The 17,971-nt window shown below is 45.3% G+C and overlaps 1 protein-coding gene across 1 annotated transcript in view; it reads right to left on the reverse strand.

The window, feature by feature from the left end:
* Window positions 1–3,083: 3,083 nt before the first annotated feature.
* Window positions 3,084–17,971, reverse strand: part of LOC139410907 (adhesion G protein-coupled receptor A2-like) — a 61,850-nt gene continuing 46,962 nt past the window's right edge. Inside the window, exons 4-20 of the mRNA XM_071156565.1 lie at window positions 13,740–13,811; window positions 12,704–12,775; window positions 12,507–12,578; window positions 12,028–12,191; window positions 10,043–10,256; window positions 9,668–9,832; window positions 9,364–9,562; window positions 9,028–9,177; window positions 8,699–8,860; window positions 8,411–8,611; window positions 7,889–8,078; window positions 7,545–7,756; window positions 7,262–7,389; window positions 7,045–7,168; window positions 6,814–6,962; window positions 5,859–5,948; window positions 3,084–5,694 (exon numbers count right to left, since the gene is read on the reverse strand). Coding sequence (XP_071012666.1) covers window positions 4,275–5,694; window positions 5,859–5,948; window positions 6,814–6,962; window positions 7,045–7,168; window positions 7,262–7,389; window positions 7,545–7,756; window positions 7,889–8,078; window positions 8,411–8,611; window positions 8,699–8,860; window positions 9,028–9,177; window positions 9,364–9,562; window positions 9,668–9,832; window positions 10,043–10,256; window positions 12,028–12,191; window positions 12,507–12,578; window positions 12,704–12,775; window positions 13,740–13,811 — 3,784 coding nt within the window. The 3' untranslated portion in view covers window positions 3,084–4,274. The remainder of the gene's footprint in view (window positions 5,695–5,858; window positions 5,949–6,813; window positions 6,963–7,044; window positions 7,169–7,261; window positions 7,390–7,544; window positions 7,757–7,888; window positions 8,079–8,410; window positions 8,612–8,698; window positions 8,861–9,027; window positions 9,178–9,363; window positions 9,563–9,667; window positions 9,833–10,042; window positions 10,257–12,027; window positions 12,192–12,506; window positions 12,579–12,703; window positions 12,776–13,739; window positions 13,812–17,971) is intronic.

Here is a 17,971-nt window from a genome sequence, read left to right on the forward strand (position 1 = left end):
ATCTGATTGGTAAGGATTTGCGTCAATAAATGAAAGACCTACCGTGATTGGACAGTTGTGCTGGTGCCATTGTAACGTGAATTACGCAGTATTTTAATCGACACTAGGCACAGGTCTAGGATCAGTTTACAATCCCTGAATCCCCAAGACGATGATGACCTTCCTACACCCTCAGGCTTCCTGAATTTCTGTCGTTTGCTCTGTTTCTTGGTAAACTAAACGGAACAAATTGTCATCAAAAAAAAAAAATTGTGACAAAGGTTTCAGCTTTGTTGAACAGACAGGGTAAAGAAGTCACAAATTATACCAGAACGATATTAACGGAGGCCTCAGAGACAGCTGATACTCAGACAGTCTGCAGACAGCAATAACCGAGTTTGTCTCAGACTTCTTCATTCGCATTCATCTCATGCTCATATCAAAGAAGCATAATTGCACCATCAGTATGAGAACAATGACAAGATACAAAGTTGTATTTTTTTAAATTTTGCATGAGTTTTTTCTATAAGGCACAGTCTGAATTTCTTGAACAATATATTATTGAATTAAAAACAGTTATTTGTCACAATCATTTCATTCTGATGTCACTGTGACAAATTAAAATATAAATATACATACAACATTTTGAAATCTCCCTTTTTCAATTTGAGATGAAAGTGGACACAAAACTTGGAAATCATTTTGGGACCTATCACCAATGTGATGAATGTTAGTAAATGGATGAAATGTAAATCTGGGTAACCATGAGTGAAAAGATGACACATTTTATCATTGTGTTCTTCAACATTTTGACATTTAATACCTAATGTCAATAAGTGGAATAAGAAGGGTGTTTTTTTCCAGTGACAACGTGTTGTAGAAGGTAAACTCATGAATATCAGACACAGGTTATATAAACATGTTGTGACCGGCCACTACCGCAGGTTTAGCAGTTTGACATCCCCTCAACAATTAAATGCAATACATGTATTCACGTATATGATACCACTGCTTTGTACTTATCACAAATCTGAGCTTTGTGAGTTTGAGTTATTAACATTAACCCAAAGGGAGATTTCAGGACCTAGAATAAGGATACAATCTATGAAATGCATCCAATTTGCTAAACACTGATGTTGAGGTAAGCTCTGCTATTCTACAAAATTCTTTGGCATAATAATTTCCCTGAACACATTGGAGTTGTTTAGAGGAGCGTATCTAAGATGCACTGAGTTGTTGCATTCTTACACACTCTGAAAGAATACTCAAGATCAAAATAGCATAATATGTTTTTACACAATATTGGATAATAAAGTGTGTGAAGAAACATGAGGCAATTATGTAGATAACATGAATCAGTTCTGTCATCATTTATTTTGCCTTTACTCTGAGCTTTGTACATTGACAGAAAGAAATAGTGTAGAAGTAGTTGATTTTTACTGTAACAAGCTTCTAAGCCATTTGTTTATGAGGTAAATGTGTGTGTGTGTGTGTGTGTATGTGTGGGGAGCGTGGGGGTGGGGGGGGGGGGGGGGGGGGTCAGTAAGCACTTACTGTATCTTGATTAATGTGTTAGAAACCAGAGCCATTTACCACATAATTTAACAAGCGTTAACATAGTCTCCTGATGCAGATGACAAACTGAACATGGTTTTACTGATGCATCCCTTTGACTTGTCAGCGCATGAACAATGATGTTTGAAATCCTGGAGGGGGCAGTGTTTAGATAAGTGTAAATCCAGAGATTTGAAACTCCGAGGGTGTGAGAGCACAGAGGTGCGTTCAGTTCGATTGAACATTTGGTACACTGTGTAACCATTTGTACTGAATGACACATTTCCCCAAATTGTTCTTCAACGTTCTTGAACAGACTTTGAGGTACGTTTTCTCCGTTTGGTGGGGTGTGGCTTGAAGCAGTGAGTGACATATTTAAAGGGTAGCGGCCATGCTGACAGCGTTCCACAGCCCACAACCCAATCCCTCCCTGTTTTTGAACTGGTCACTCAGAACAGCACTGTTTCCGTTTAATTGAATGTTACAGTACGTTTTTATCCCGAACTGAACATAGGCCAGTAAGGGAAAACGGAAAAAGGAAGAAGGATGGGGCAGTTCATATGAAAAATAACCAGGAACATTTCCGAGTACATGCCAGGGTCAAAGAAACGTCACTCTTAGTTCATTTTATCCAAACACCGATACTTGTCCAACCTGTTCATGAAGGGGAGAAGTTCCCTCTCAGTGCTGATGCGTATTTGAATCCGGGTTTTAGTAAAAACATATTATTTTACAAACTGCATTCTCTCATCCTAGATTAAGGATCTCACACACAAACACATATTCACGGAAGCACACGCACACACACACACACACACACACACACACACACACACACACACACACACACACACACACACACACACACACACACACACACACACACACACACACACACACACACACACACATACACACTCACACATACACACACACACACATACACACACACACACACAATAATACAAGTCAACATAATAAGAGCAAAAGGATTCTTCACAGAGGCAATGCACAGCCGTACTGTACAAATGGACAATCTCAGATTCCATTTCATGCTATAGTTGATATGCACAGAATAAGAATACAACTGAAAATTGCCCCTTTAAGGTATCCAAAATTAACATCTTATGTCAATTTTAGACTTAGCTTGTAAAACTTCCTGTGAATAAATGAGTATTTTAGGTACACAAAAGACAGGCCTTGAATTCCTGGCAAACCCAACAAACAGTTCATAAGTGACAGAGATGAAAGTACACATCCCATACCATCACTGTGATGGAAGCAAAAGTCAGAAGCAACACAACCCCATGATCTATCTCCAACCCCATGATCTATCTCCTTTACACTTTTAAAATAAAAACCTCATTATGAGCTGAATCCCAATTTGAGATCCACAAGTGCAACTTGAAGTTCTTTGCAATTATTTACATGAAATGTACGAAAGTCTCACCCAGCGCTCTGAGAACGGAAATTATAGGTGATCTGGAGGTTTTTGGATTACGTTAACTGAATGTTTCAATAAGACTTTTAGCAACACAACTAGCTTATTTTGAGTCAACTTTATTGAACTCCAAGCACAGATAGGACACATGGAAATTCATTTCCTTAGGAATTAATCATGCAAAAACATTTATTTTTTATTGTGATGCATCAGTGAGATTCAAACCTATAATCTTACGTTCTCTATTTATGGAATTAGTCCACTGCGCCACCCGGATGGAGCTAGCATGCCATGTTCTTTTACGAGTACAAAGCTTTTAATTTTAGTCTATTCAAACGGACCCCATTTTACAGGGAAAGAAGCACTCGGGTATGGCCAATTAGTGGGCAAGGCCAACACACCTGAACACACTTAACAAGATAAAGGATAGAAAGAGTTTCATTGATGCGGATGAATGGAAATATATGTTTTTAAATAACATTCTTAAAACTTCTTCTGAACGTTACTATAGTTTTCTTGTGTTTTTTTTATGGAAAGTTAACTTAATGTTCTCGGAACAATTTGAGAACATGACTTTAATTAGAACCTTGAAGAAGCTTGTAGAAAACGTTATTCTATGGTAATGACATTCCCAGAGAACAACGGTGTTTCTTAACGTTCTTGGAACAATTTGAGAACATGACCTTAAATATAACCATGACACTATTTAGATTTTCTATCTTTATCTTTAACTCTGTATTGTTGGAAAAGGACCTGTAAGTAAGCATTTCATTGTTAGTCTACACCTGTTGTTTACGAAGCATGTGACAAATACATTTAGATTTAATTATGTTTTATTCGAAACCTGTAGGAAACATTATGCTCAAGTACTGAAATTCCCACAGAAGAACGTTGTTTCTTAAAGTTCTCTGAACTATTTGACAACATTCCAAATGTCAAACCAGTTGGAGAACGTTTCTAGAACATTACCAACATTTTTATTAAATGTAACCATGTTTGAACGTTTTTTTGGTCAAGCTCCTTGAATGTGCTGAGAATGTTCCAAAGACAAGCAACTCTCCTGCACCATTTGCAGAAAGTTGTGGGAAGGTTTTATACAAAATAACCATAGGACAACCATGCTCTCACCAAGCTCTATAAGAAACATATGGTTCTCAGAACGTTATATGCTAGCTGGGGAGTTACACACATGGATCTCAGATCAGGATTTGTCTCTATAGGTGTAGGACACTACAACAACAGCAGTCATATCAAATATTGCCAGGGTCCACTGTGGACATTTGCTGGGAGAGAGTGAGTGTCACACTGTAGTTTCACTCTTCCACATACTTTTCATGCCCACAGAGCTCTGGGAATGGTCTGTACAACTTGTGTCCAATTCCAGCTCTATCACAGAGCTCTTGATGATGCCGTTAGGGGCAGCCCCTGGCACAGTGGTAGTGATACTGTTCAGAGGGTAGGAGCAGCGCTTAGCTTCCCGCTCTGCAGCCACTGCCAGTTTCAGATTGTCTCGGCTGGCGCTGCACCTATTACCTTGCATGGCCACCCTGCTGGCCACAGAGGGGAGCAGAGGGAAGGGCTTACGGCTGCCGCTGCTGCCCCCGTCACTACCCTCTGAGGGGCTGGTGGTCACTGTCCCCCCCACTCTCCTACCGTTACCGTTGGTTAGCGGGCTGGCTGGGCTTTCAGAGTGGCTGTGATGGAGACTGCCATTCTCACTAGTGGCCTGTTTGTGGGCTGGATGGGCAGTGTTGTGCTGCTCTATACCTGTAGGTCCCAGTGCTCCCATACTGCCCCCTCCCCCACCAGTCCTCATGGCTTTGAGACGGTAGTGACCTCTGCCTTCACCTCGGTGGTGATACTGACTGCTCCCTTGTTTAGTTCTGCCACTGACCTTCCTCCTCTGAGGCTGGACAGGGGCTACAGAGCCTAGTGTGGGCAGCAGGTTGTTAGCTTGCTTGTTGTTATTGTCTGTACTAGTGCTGGTGTTGATGCCTGCTGGGGCACGAGTGGCATTGTTGGTATTTTCTTGTGCCACCTGCAGCAGGTTGGTAAGTTTGCAGGGCCCAGGGCCCACACTGCTGATCCCACTGGGGGTGGAGGAGGACCTGGCTGATGAGGTGTTGTGGGGATCTCCTGGAGGATGGCAGCCAATGAAGATCTGGGATCCCTGTTCAGAGGTGGTCTGCACCCCACTCACAGGGGTGCAGGTGTGCGTGTAGACTGGTATGGGCTGGGAGAGCCGATTTCCTGGACAACACCTTAGCCAGGAGGCCTGCACGTCCAGGCGTCGGAAGCAGTGGTGGACCACCAGGAACACCCCCAACACGGTGGCAGCTACTCCATAGAGACAGCTGAACAATAGGCTGCTGCGCCCTGTCAGCCACATGGCCATGGCTCCACAGCTCCACAGGGCCAGGAACAGGAAGTGGGTGGCTACCAGCACCAGGAACTGCACCTTCAGGGTGTACTGGTCTTCTGGGGTCAACGCAGCATGTATGGTCCCCACCACAGAGTCTGTGGACAGGAGGCTGGTGCTGCCACCCAGGGCTGGCTGGCTCTCAGGCACAGGGGAGGACAGGGAGAATCTTGGGCACTCTTTGGACACCCGGTGCCTCAGGCGAAACACAGTGCACAGGAAATAGATCCAGGTCACCAATACCGCCAAGCCTGCGGGGACAAAGAAGGCCCCCAAACTGGGCCGCCACACCAACCAGCAGCTGGAATATGCAATAAAAAAGTCGGTAAGGTCACAGCAAAACAAGGACACCTCTATGTATTCAAAATCTCATAAAAATGTCAACTTTTGCTCTTGAATAAGCACTAAACCAAAATATACTGTGTGAAGGGCCAATGGGTCAATAGTAAAATGTGAAGCACTCACTAAGGGTTGTTGTCCCCATAGTTGTTGACGTTGACAGCTGCTGTGATGCCACATACGATGAGAGGAACACCACCAGCTATTAGATAGAACCTGTATTCAGGAAAAACACCAATTAGATGGATCAAATCAATTTGTATGAAAAAGAAAGTAACAGTGAATAACAGTGGACTTATTTAGGAGTGAAGTATCATGTGAGAGATACAAGTCTATAATATTGGAAACAACAACCAAAACCCAAGAACTGTATGACAAATAGTTTCTGTGTATTCTATATGATATTTAGGGTCTTTGCTCCTTTGTTTTTTCTTTCAGCAAACATACACTTCACACAGCTGTAGTGATCCCTAGGCTAGTCGTCTGTGATCTCCTGAGCTGAACTGAGCTGTTAGTTGGGCAGCTAGCTGATACAGTGTAACAGTGGGCAGTAGGCTGCAGCGGGGTTGTGATTTATCAAAGGGCCAGGTGTCATTGAAGGGCTGACCACATGCGGCGGTGGTCGACAAAGGGGTTTGGGAAAGCCAGAGAGGTCAGCACTAGGGCAGAACGGAACATGGGGAGGAGGGGAGTGGCGCAGTAATGAGGGGACAGTACGCCCCCTCCATCACCCTGGCCAGATTTACAATATTCTCCTCAACCTCTGTTATCCCTCGCTCGTATATTCCTCCCCTCCTCCGCTCTGGGCTCAGCTCTCTGCATCTGTCACTACCGCTCTTCTGTGCTTTGGCAGTAGTCTACTGTTTTTCCCTCCAAGGTTTTCTAAAACAGAAGAGCCTTGCTTCTAAACACAATGGTGGTCTTTGATATGACACAGTTTGGGTGTCTATTCACATGAATACAGTCATTTAAAATAGCACCCCACGATGAGCTCCCAATTCAACCACTGACCTGTTTGACAATGACTCACAACCTTCTCATATAAAAGTCGACTCTGTCTCGCCCTGATGACATCACTGACCTGAGCATAGGCCGCTGAGTAGGGGGAACAGTAGACTCTCCCTCTGGTTGCCGTGGTATCCTCCAGACAGACTCTTTGTAGAGGACTCTGGCGCTGACACCGATCCACAGCAGAGTAGACAAGGAGGAGTAGTGTAGAGCGATGCCCACCTGACACAAATCACACCGGGTCAGCCGTCACAGACGACACACGTAGAGAGCATAAGCTGGGTCTGAGAGGAGAGGTACTTACTGCCTGGCACACCATTGGGTAGCTGGTCAGGGTGATGCCTCCTGTGTACACAGCTGTGGTCATAGCGATGTGGAAGCAGGTATTGAGTAAGGTGTGCCAGCTCTTTCTGGATATATTTATAGAACTACAGTAGGAAAACAAAGATGAACATTAGCAGTGAAAAAAAGACAGTGGGTTATGTCAGATAATAAAGCATGCACGCGCAAACACACAGTACCTGTGGTGTAGTATGTGTGTGATGATGATGGTGAAGAGGCAGAGGAGGAGGATTGCAGTACAGGTGTAAACCACAGGGTGGAGCACCCTCACCGACATGGGTGGGGAGTGGGGGAAGTCAGGAACCTCCTAGGAAAAAAACATATATATGAATGCAACGGCCACACTGTGGGGCTTGGTATAAAATCCTGAGATCGTGAGAAGAGAACATTCTTCCAGTGCAGTCCTCATTACATTACATCCACCATGTATATCTGAGAGTGAGTGATCCCAGGATACCCTACCTGCAACACAGCGTAGTTGCTGAGCACAGAGCAGCGCAGGGTGGAGGTGGCAGAGTCCGTGTGGGCTAGTTGGCAGCCCTCCTGGCTCCACCCCCCCTGCTTCTGCAGCAGTGCCTGTAAGCTCCAGTGGGCCGCCACCGGCTCGCTGCCTGGGGTCAAGTGACGCAGGGACACCAGGATAGCCTCCGAGTGGTTCCACAGACTGCACCCGTCTGCCAAACAAAGGAGGAGATAACCATCACCAACTATTTTTGTATTATTAAAAAATGGACATGTTTTGACCCGTCTCCGTGAATGAGATGAATTGTGTAATAATAACTGCGCCAAACAGCCAGTTCCCTCACCCAAGCCTACGTAGACCACTGGGCTGTTGATACTGTGTCTGCGGACGTGCTCTCCAGGACCGTTGGAGTTCCCAGAGAAAGGGAAGAACCTCCCTGTACGGAACGCCACAAACTGGAGCTTACAGTCTGACGGGGCGTCCGGGGGGAACAGAGAGGCAGGAAGAACCACAGAGGCCAGGGCTACAGCATTCTAGAAGGAGGGAGGGAGGGAGATCCTTTACTTTCCTACTTTCAAATATATTTGGCCATATTATCTCAATGGAATAGGCAACAGAAAGTTCAAACACTAAATTACAAAGTCTAAAACCTTAGGATTTTCTCCCTCTTTCATGTCAGCTGTTAAAAATGACTGTGCTAAATGCGGTTCCATGCCATCTCCAGTAGGTCACGAACTGAGGTGTGTTCCCTCTAATGACAACCGTATGCACTGTCTGCCATTGTACCACAGACACACAACCACAGTCCTGTTAGTGGGTGAGGTTAGGTTCAGGTCTGGGTGAGGGAGACGGAGACATTGCTCACCTTCATGGGGAAGTTGTTTAGGGAGGTGTTGTGGGTGCCAGTGGTGCAGCGGAAGCGGAGCTGCTGTTCGTGGGTGGGCTCTGCCCCCTCCATGCCCAGGTTGCCTAACAACGTCTCCCTGCGTTGGTAGGCTGTGCAGCTCATTCCAGTGAAGTGGGCCGGACGGATAAGGTGGGCCTCCATCACAATGTTCCTGGAGATCTTTGTAGGGAAAAAACAACTTTGATTATAATTCAACCTTTAAATCAAAATTCTAGTACATAAAAACATGCTCAACTTTGACAGTACCATGGAGAGGTCCTGGGCATGGCTGTGTAGCTGGGGCCAGGCCAGAGTCTCCAGAGAGTGGACTATGGAGCTGCAGGCTCTCTTCTCTCTCTGGGCATGGGCCAGGATCTGATCATCCACCTGCATCAGGTTACTGCCCATGTCCACCAGCATCTCTGACAGCTGACACATACATACACATGTAAAGACATGAGGACAGAGTCAGACACATACAAAACAGGCATTCACATAAACACAGGGGGCAGAAAGAAACAAGGGAATCCAGTCAAAAGAAACAACATGAAACCACAAAGACATGCATTGAGGGTATAAAGATCTCATCGCCCTACCTCTCTCAGTGGTCGGATATATTCCATGAATTTCTCCATCATCTGGGCCACGTACATCACGTCCATGGTGTCAGTGAAACCGGATGCCTCCACAGTGTAGGTACGCACCTGACGTGCCAGAGTGGCCGCATTAGAGGCATTGATGGGCATCTGGAAAAAGAGGGAGCGATAGTATGATTATTTGTTTAGTAACAAAACATAACTCATATGTTTTGTTACTTTTACACATTTACCTTTCAGGCTATTTACATATTACTACCATAAGACATGCATCATACTTTGATTTTATATGTACTGGACAAAAATAACAGCCCAAGCACAGCCTTTGGCACTGACCAGGATGAAGGTGTGTAGGACCCGTGTGATGTCGTTAGTGTAGAGACAGTTGTCATAGTCTCCCTCCTCCCAGCTCCCTGAGCGGTCACAGTAGCGTGATGCCTGCTTCTGCACCACACCACCCCCCATGGACAGGGAGGGGTATCGCAGCTGGAGACAGAACTGGTAGGAGGTGATACCTGCCAGGGTCTTCTGCCACCTAGGAACCACACCCAGAAATAATGAGGAAGCATGTTTAATCAGAAAGTCTGTTTTTATTGTGGATTTTGTTTCTGGAGAGGGGAATTATTTTTTTCTTCCTTACTTGAACTCCCCCCGGTTGTTAGTGACTCTCTCCTCCGGACAGAAGGAGGCACTGTTCTCCAGCACCACTATCTCCACACTGCGGGAAGTGTTGCCCCGCCCAGTGGCCACCACACACTCCCACTCTCCACTGGCCTCCACATGCACGTTGGACAGGATGAGCTCACTGCACCGAGGAGACAGCACATCATTCACTGCCGTCACCACATACAGCACAGCACACTAAACCGCACGTCCTGTCAGCAGAAACTAAACAAACAGTGTCATATTTCACTTAAACCTTTATAATAAATAAGTGAAAATAAAACAACTGAGGGTCGCAATAAAATGAAAAATTTGAGTGCTGGGAGCAGACCCCTCAGTACTGTAACGTTACCTGGTGATGAAGGTGCAGTCATGCACCACGCTGGCCTCCAGACTGATGCCCTGTTCAGGGTCAGAGGTCACCAGCTGGCCATTGTGGCGCCAGTGCATCGCAGTGATTTTGTCCACCAGGGCGGCAGTGCAGTGGAAGGGCATTCGGTCCCCCTTGAAGACCACCTGGCGCTGGGAGGGCAGGAGAGACAGGGTGTGCAGCTCCAGAGGCCCATCTGAGTGAGGAGAGTAACACAGCACAGTCAGGGGAAGGGAAGGCAGATGAGACCATAACAAATCACTCTGGTTATTTCTGCTGCTCTCTCATTACTCAACCTCAGCTTAATGCTTATGAGGAAGGCATTATGAGTCAGTTTTTTTTAGGAATATTGGATGCAGACAGCCCCAGTTCATAAAGGCAGACCGCAGAGGAGTTGTCAACACAGGCACATGCACTTGGAAATACAACCCACTGAGTGGAAGAGGAAATAAACCCACTGAGTAGAAGAGGAAATAAACCCACTGAGTGGAAGAGGAAATAAACCCACTGAGTAGAAGAGGAAATAAACCCACTGAGTGGAAGAGGAAATAAACCCACTGAGTAGAAGAGGAAATAAACCCACTGAGTGGAAGAGGAAATAAACCCACTGAGTAGAAGAGGAAATAAACCCACTGATGTAGAAGAGGAAATAAACCCACTGAGTGGAAGAGGAAATAAACCCACTGAGTGGAAGAGGAAATAAACCCACTGAGTAGAAGAGGAAATAAACCCACTGACTAGAAGAGGAAATAAACGCACTGAGTGGAAGAGGAAATAAACCCACTGAGTAGAAGAGGAAATAAACCCACTGAGTGGAAGAGGAAACAAACCCACTGAGTAGAAGAGGAAATAAACCCACTGAGTAGAAGAGGAAATAAACCCACTGAGTAGAAGAGGAAATAAACCCACTGAGTAGAAGAGGAAACAATCCCACTGAGTAGAAGAGGAAATAAACCCACTGAGTGGAAGAGGAAATAAACCCACTGAGTAGAAGAGGAAATAAACCCACTGAGTAAAAGAGGAAATAAACCCACTGAGTGGAAGAGGAAATAAACCCACTGAGTAGAAGAGGAAATAAACCCACTGAGTGGAAGAGGAAATAAACACACTGAGTAGAATAGGAAATAAACCCACTGAGTGGAAGAGGAAATAAACCCACTGAGAGGAAGAGGAAATAAACCCACTGAGTGGAAGAGGAAATAAACCCACTGAGAGGAAGAGGAAATAAACCCACTGAGTGGAAGAGGAAATAAACCCACTGAGTAGAAGAGGAAATAAACCCACTGAGTGGAAGAGGAAATAATCCCACTGAGTGGAAGAGGAAATAAACCCACTGAGTAGAAGAGGAAATAAACCCACTGAGTAGAAGAGGAAATAAACCCACTGAGTGGAAGAGGAAATAAACCCACTGAGTAGAAGAGGAAATTAACCCACTGAGTAGAAGAGGAAATAAACCCACTGAGTGGAAGAGGAAATAAACCCACTGAGTAGAAGAGGAAATAAACCCACTGAGTAGAAGAGGAAATAAACCCACTGAGTAGAAGAGGAAATAAACCCACTGAGTAGAAGAGGAAATAAACCCACTGAGTAGAAGAGGAAATAAACCTACTGAGTAGAATAGGAAATAAACCCACTGAGTGGAAGAGGAAATAACCCCACTGAGTAGAAGAGGAAAGGGAACTAGATTATCCTGCAGGAATACTATAGACAGCAGACAATTAGAGATATCAAAACAAGGATATTTTGCTTTTCAATAGAACCTCTTTTTTTCATTTAATGGTCACTAACAGCTAGTTATTTTTCACATACTGTACACCTACCTAATAGATATGGGACATCGAAAAACAATATCATGATGAGAAAACAATGACTCTGTCATTCACATACTCAAGTTTTCATACTATTTGAGGGGGGATAGTGGTGAACCACCTCATTCATATGCATTACATTTCCTGTCAGACACTCACCACAGCTCAGTTGACTTTCCCTCAGTCCACGCAGAGGCTTTCCATGGAGGCTTTTGGGATAGGCACAGACGGTCTCGTCCCCCAGCCACGCTGTACTGGTAGGAAAGTAACCTGGCACCCAGCGCAGCCCACAGTCACATGACAGGAAGTCAGAGTTGAAGTTCCTGGTGAGAAAAACCAGGGTGTTTTACAATACCATTCATCATGGGAGATTACACTGAGGAGCGGGTGCACTTTCCCTCTAATGGCACATGTTCCCCATCAGTTAATATCTACAGTATTCTCTGATGGTACATTATAGGATCAACATGTCAGATGTGACAAATGGCTATCCACTGCTTGAACTAAGCCTATAGGGAGAATAATGTGATCAGATTGCCTAGATTTTTTTCATACCACTTACTAAGTTTATACAAACATCTGTCTGGAGCAAACAGGGACAAAGGTGATGACTGTTATAAGCAGAGAACTGTACTCACACTTGCTTAAGAGAGTGGAGCTCCTGAAAGACCCCCGAGTCCAAGGTAGATAAGATGTTTCCAGAGAGGTTCCTAACAGCAGAAAACAGACAGATGCTCAATCACAATCACTGTACTAGGTACAGTACCCACAATAGTACACTAGTAGGATGTGTTCAACGTGACACGCTTAATGAACAGTCATTTAGCCTGCTTACAGTTTGGTGAGGTTGGTGAGTCCCTGGAACATGTCTGGAGTCAAGCAGCCGATGCGGTTGTTGGACAGGTCACTAGGAGAGAAAACACAGAGAGTGAGGGCACAGCGGTGAATAATGGTAATTTCTTAAGCTTATAGGTTTATCAAGATTGTTTAGAAAGTACAGATTGGGTTATCTTGACACTGTATGTTGTTTTTGTGATTTCATTGGGAAAGCACATTGGCCAATAGACTTTCGCTTCTTATTTTCATTTGTTTACAATAACAAAGTATTATTCAAAGAGGCTTTCTTGGCCTGTAGGCCTATCTTTCACAATTTCCATTCATACAGCTAGCCAGAGTGTAACACAGCGGGATTTGCAACACTAATGACTTGTGAATGTTCCTTATCAACAGACCATGAAGCTTCCTGTCAAGCCTTATCACCAAAGACGGAGCAAAAGCCCTCTGTAGCCCCTGTATGCTGTGTCTGCATGGTATAAGGACAGTGTCAGAGAGGGCCTTGTTCCACTGTCCCCCTGACACAACCCGGCCGAGAGCGTGTGTTTATCTCTCCCTGTTTGTTTTGAAAAGCCCCAGACCTTGCAGGGAAAACACAAGCAGTACAGGGAGGGGAAAAGAGTCATGCAGCGCAGGGCAGAGGACCGGAGCCGACCGCGACGTAACCAGACCTCATGGTCCAAACACACAATGAGTGAGCAACAAGCGGTCGCAAACTGCTGCCCTGTGCGGTCCTGAGGTTTCCATGGCGGCAGAGCAGGGCACCAGACATGTCATCCCAGGCCCCACAGAGATTAGCACAGACCAGCATATACACTGAACACAGTTATCCACAACAATTAGCTGAGCCAGCCAGGCTTTTATGATGACACTAAAACAGAGAAGATATGGTATGGTATGACCAGTATCATAAAACGTTATGACTGTGTGCTGCTTACGAATAAAATAGGGTAACTGTGGCAACTAAAATCTTTTTTTTTAATGCAATATCACTGTTTACAACGCACATAATGAAAACAGAGGTGATAAGCACTTACAGCTTCCGAAGAGCAGATAAACCTTGGAAGGCTCCAGGCATGATGGTGCTGATGAGGTTGCTCCTGAGGTCTCTGAGGGGAGAGCGAAATAAATATTTTGCACAAGACATTAGACTGCATGACAATGAAACAGACATTTGACATTAGACAAAATGGCAATGAGGAGAACTAGGGCCTTGCACAGAACTAGTTGAAACATTGGCCCATAACATCCCCAAACTAAGGCTACAGGTAGGGCAATCACCAGGGGTTCATTAAAAATGGTTAGTAAATATGAACGGTGAATAGCTGGACACAATATTCAGCCTGGATCCCCAATACAGTGGTTTCTTTAAAATGACTGGGAGTGGATACCTATGCCCCAAACATGACCCCGCCAGTCAGACACAGAAGGATATATCTGCATTCAGATGGTTTGGAAATCTTACCCCAACAGCCACCTGGGCTTGGGTCAAGCAAGGATGCAAAAACTTCACCAAAGAAAACATAGCAGGAATGGAATAGTTTGAAAGCATCTCTTCCCCGATAAAGTTACTCTGGCTATTGCCAAACCATAAATATTGATTTCTTTGAATGGCTTTGAAGAGCTAATTTCATACTACCCACCACATTTCACACCACACTCTTCCCGTGCCTTGCCCAGCCATGCCCATGTGTTAAACCACTCAGCCACATGCCCTTCTCCGACTGTAGTCAGACCTGCTGGAGAATTAACCTCTGAAACTCAGGGAGGCTCTTTATTGGTCAGGTGGGAATAGCAATGTTGGAGAAGGTCATCAGACAAAGGGTTGCAGGCAGGACAAGGCTGCCGTGTGGAGGCAATGTGATCCTTGTTCCTACAGCATGAAAAACGCCTGCTCCCAAAGGAACAGTAACAGAGAAGGATTTCCTTACAGAAGCTCCCAGACATCAACCCCCCCCCCATTCCAATCCTTCCCAGCATGCCATTGTGGTAGCCAGAACCTTCAGGGTCTTTCTGTTCCACTATCCCACAATGCATTATCTCAGATCTATTTTCCTAACCACACCGCCTCACACCATTTAATAAAATGAGAGCCACCTCAAACCTCAGACATCTCCTCTCGCACTCTTGTCCTCCGTCCAAGAGATTAGCTATTTTGACCAAATCAGGGAAGAGTAATTCTGAGAATGGATTCCAGTAAATATGAGAGAGAGAGAGAGAGAGAGAGAGAGAGAGAGAGAGAGAGAGAGAGAGAGAGAGAGAGAGAGAGAGAGAGAGAGAGAGAGAGAGAGAGAGAGAGAGAGAGAGAGAGAGAGAGAGAGAGAGAGATGATGTATGGCTAGAACAAAGTGAGATACAGGCAGGGGTTTCATTGGTCAGGATGTGTTTTGGTCATTACTCATATCAGAATGATCTAAGCCAGCACATAATGATGGACCTGGTCTCATGTAGTGTTGTTCTGGCTGTGACTGATTGGACCAGAGACAGATGTGTCTATCTGAAAGGAGTAAGACAGACAGCCTTAGACAGAGCAGACCAGATCTTTCAGCACAGTATGCCAGCCCACTGATGCAACAACTTCACTGCTTTTTACAGATGTGGAATTTTCCCCTGAAAAAGTGCTCACAGAACTATGATAACTTCCCATGTCTGTTCGGCATGTGCTTCAACGCTGACCTACAAACAGTAGTCAGCATGTTTGGAGAGAGAGAGGGCAAGACATCACTTGCATTGAGAAAACATCTGAGTGTATTAGAGTGCAAATTACAACGTGTGTGTGTGTGTGTGTGTGTGTGTGTGTGTGTGTGTGTGTGTGTGTGTGTGTGTGTGTGTGTGTGTGTGTGTGTGTGTGTGTGTGTGTGTGTGTGTGTGTGTGTGTGCGTGCGTGCGTGCGTGCGTGCGAGAGAGAGAGAAAGAGAAAGAGAGAGAGAGTCAGAAGCCTAGCTGGAGCTCTTAACCAGGGAGGGGAGAACAATGATAATGTTTCCGGCCTGGCGTGTCCCGGGTTTCGTTAACACCGTGATGAAAGACGGGGCACTGCCCACAACTTCCTCCCTTATGGTGACTACTGTGTTTCAGACACACACTTACTGTACAACACACACACACATATATTGTGCCATAGAGACATATTAGCTATGTGCTACATACTGCACAATAGACACACTACCATGCTAAAGACACACTCTGTACCACACAGATACACACTCTGTACCACACAGACACACACTCTGTACCACACAGACACACTCTCTGTACCACACAGACACACACTCTGTACCACACAGACACACAATCTGTACCACACAGATAAACACTCTGTACAACACACACACACTCTGTAACACACAGATACACACTCTGTACCACACAGACATACACTCTGTACCACACAGACACACATTCTGTACCACACAGATATACACTCTGTACCACATAGACACACTCTCTGTACCACACAGACACACACTCTGTACCACATAGACACATAACTCTGTACCACACAGACACACACTCTGTACCACACAGACATACACTCTGTACCACACAGACACACATTCTGTACCACACAGATATACACTCTGTACCACATAGACACACTCTCTGTACCACACAGACACACACTCTGTACCACATAGACACATAACTCTGTACCACACAGACACACACTCTGTACCACACAGACACACACTCTGTACCACACAGACACACACTCTGTACCACACAGACACACACTCTGTACCACATAGACACACACTCTGTACCATACAGATACACACTCTGTACAACATAGGCACACACTTGGTACCACATAGACACACACTCTGTACCACATAGACACACACTCTGTCCCCACATAGACACATACTCTGTACCACACAGACACACACTCTGTACCACAAAGACACACACTCTGTACCACATAGACACACATACCACACAGACACACACTCTGTACCACACAGACACACTCTGTACCACATAGACACACACTCTGTACCACATAGACACACACTCTGTACCACACAGACACACACTCTGTACCACACAGGCACACACTATGTACCACATAGACACACTCTGTACCACATAGACACACGCTCTGTACCACATAGACACACTCTGTACCACACAGACACACTCTGTACCACACAGACACACACTCTGTACCACATAGACACACACTCTGTACCACACAGACACACACTCTGTACCACATAGACACACACTCTGTACCACATAGACACACTCTGTACCACACAGACACACACTCTGTACCACACAGACACACACTCTGTACCACACAGACACACACTCGGTACCACACAGACACACACTCTGTACCACTTAGACACACACTCTGTACTACACAAACACACACTCTGTACCACATAGACACACACTCTGTACCACACAGACACACACTCTGTACCACATAGACACACACTCTGTACCACATAGACACACTCTGTACCACACAGACACACACTCTGTACCACACAGACACACACTCTGTACCACACAGTCACACACTCTGTACCACACAGACACACACTCTGTACCACATAGACACACACTCTGTACCACACAGATACACACTCTGTACCACATAGGCACACACTCTGTACCACATAGACACACACTCTCTACCACACAGACACACACTCTGTACAACACACACACACTCTGTACCACACAGTCACACACTCTGTACCACACAGACACACACTCTGCACCACATAGACACACACTCTGTACCACACAGATACACACTCTGTACCACACAGTCACACACTCTGTACCACATAGACACACAATCTGTACCACATAGACACACACTCTGTACCACACAGACACACATTCTGTACCACACAGACACACACTCGGTAACACATTGACACACTCTCTGTACCACACAGACACACACTCTGTACCAGACAGACACACACTCTGCATCACACAGACACACACTCTGTACCACACAGACACACACTCTGTACCACATAGACACACACTCTGTACCACATAGACACACACTCTGTACCACACAGACACACACTCTGTACTACACAGACACACTCTGTACCACACAGACACACACTCTGTACCACACAGACACACACTCTGTACCACACAGACACACACTCTGTACCACACAGACACACACTCTGTACCACACAGACACACAGGCAGTCAGGTACTTGGGTCCTCTTAAAGGAAAACTCCACTCAAAAACTATCTGTTGGTATTTGTTTCATTAGTCCATTGT

The sequence above is a fragment of the Oncorhynchus clarkii genome, chromosome 6, assembly GCF_045791955.1.
Source record: "Oncorhynchus clarkii lewisi isolate Uvic-CL-2024 chromosome 6, UVic_Ocla_1.0, whole genome shotgun sequence".
In the NCBI taxonomy this organism is placed as follows: domain Eukaryota; kingdom Metazoa; phylum Chordata; class Actinopteri; order Salmoniformes; family Salmonidae; genus Oncorhynchus; species Oncorhynchus clarkii.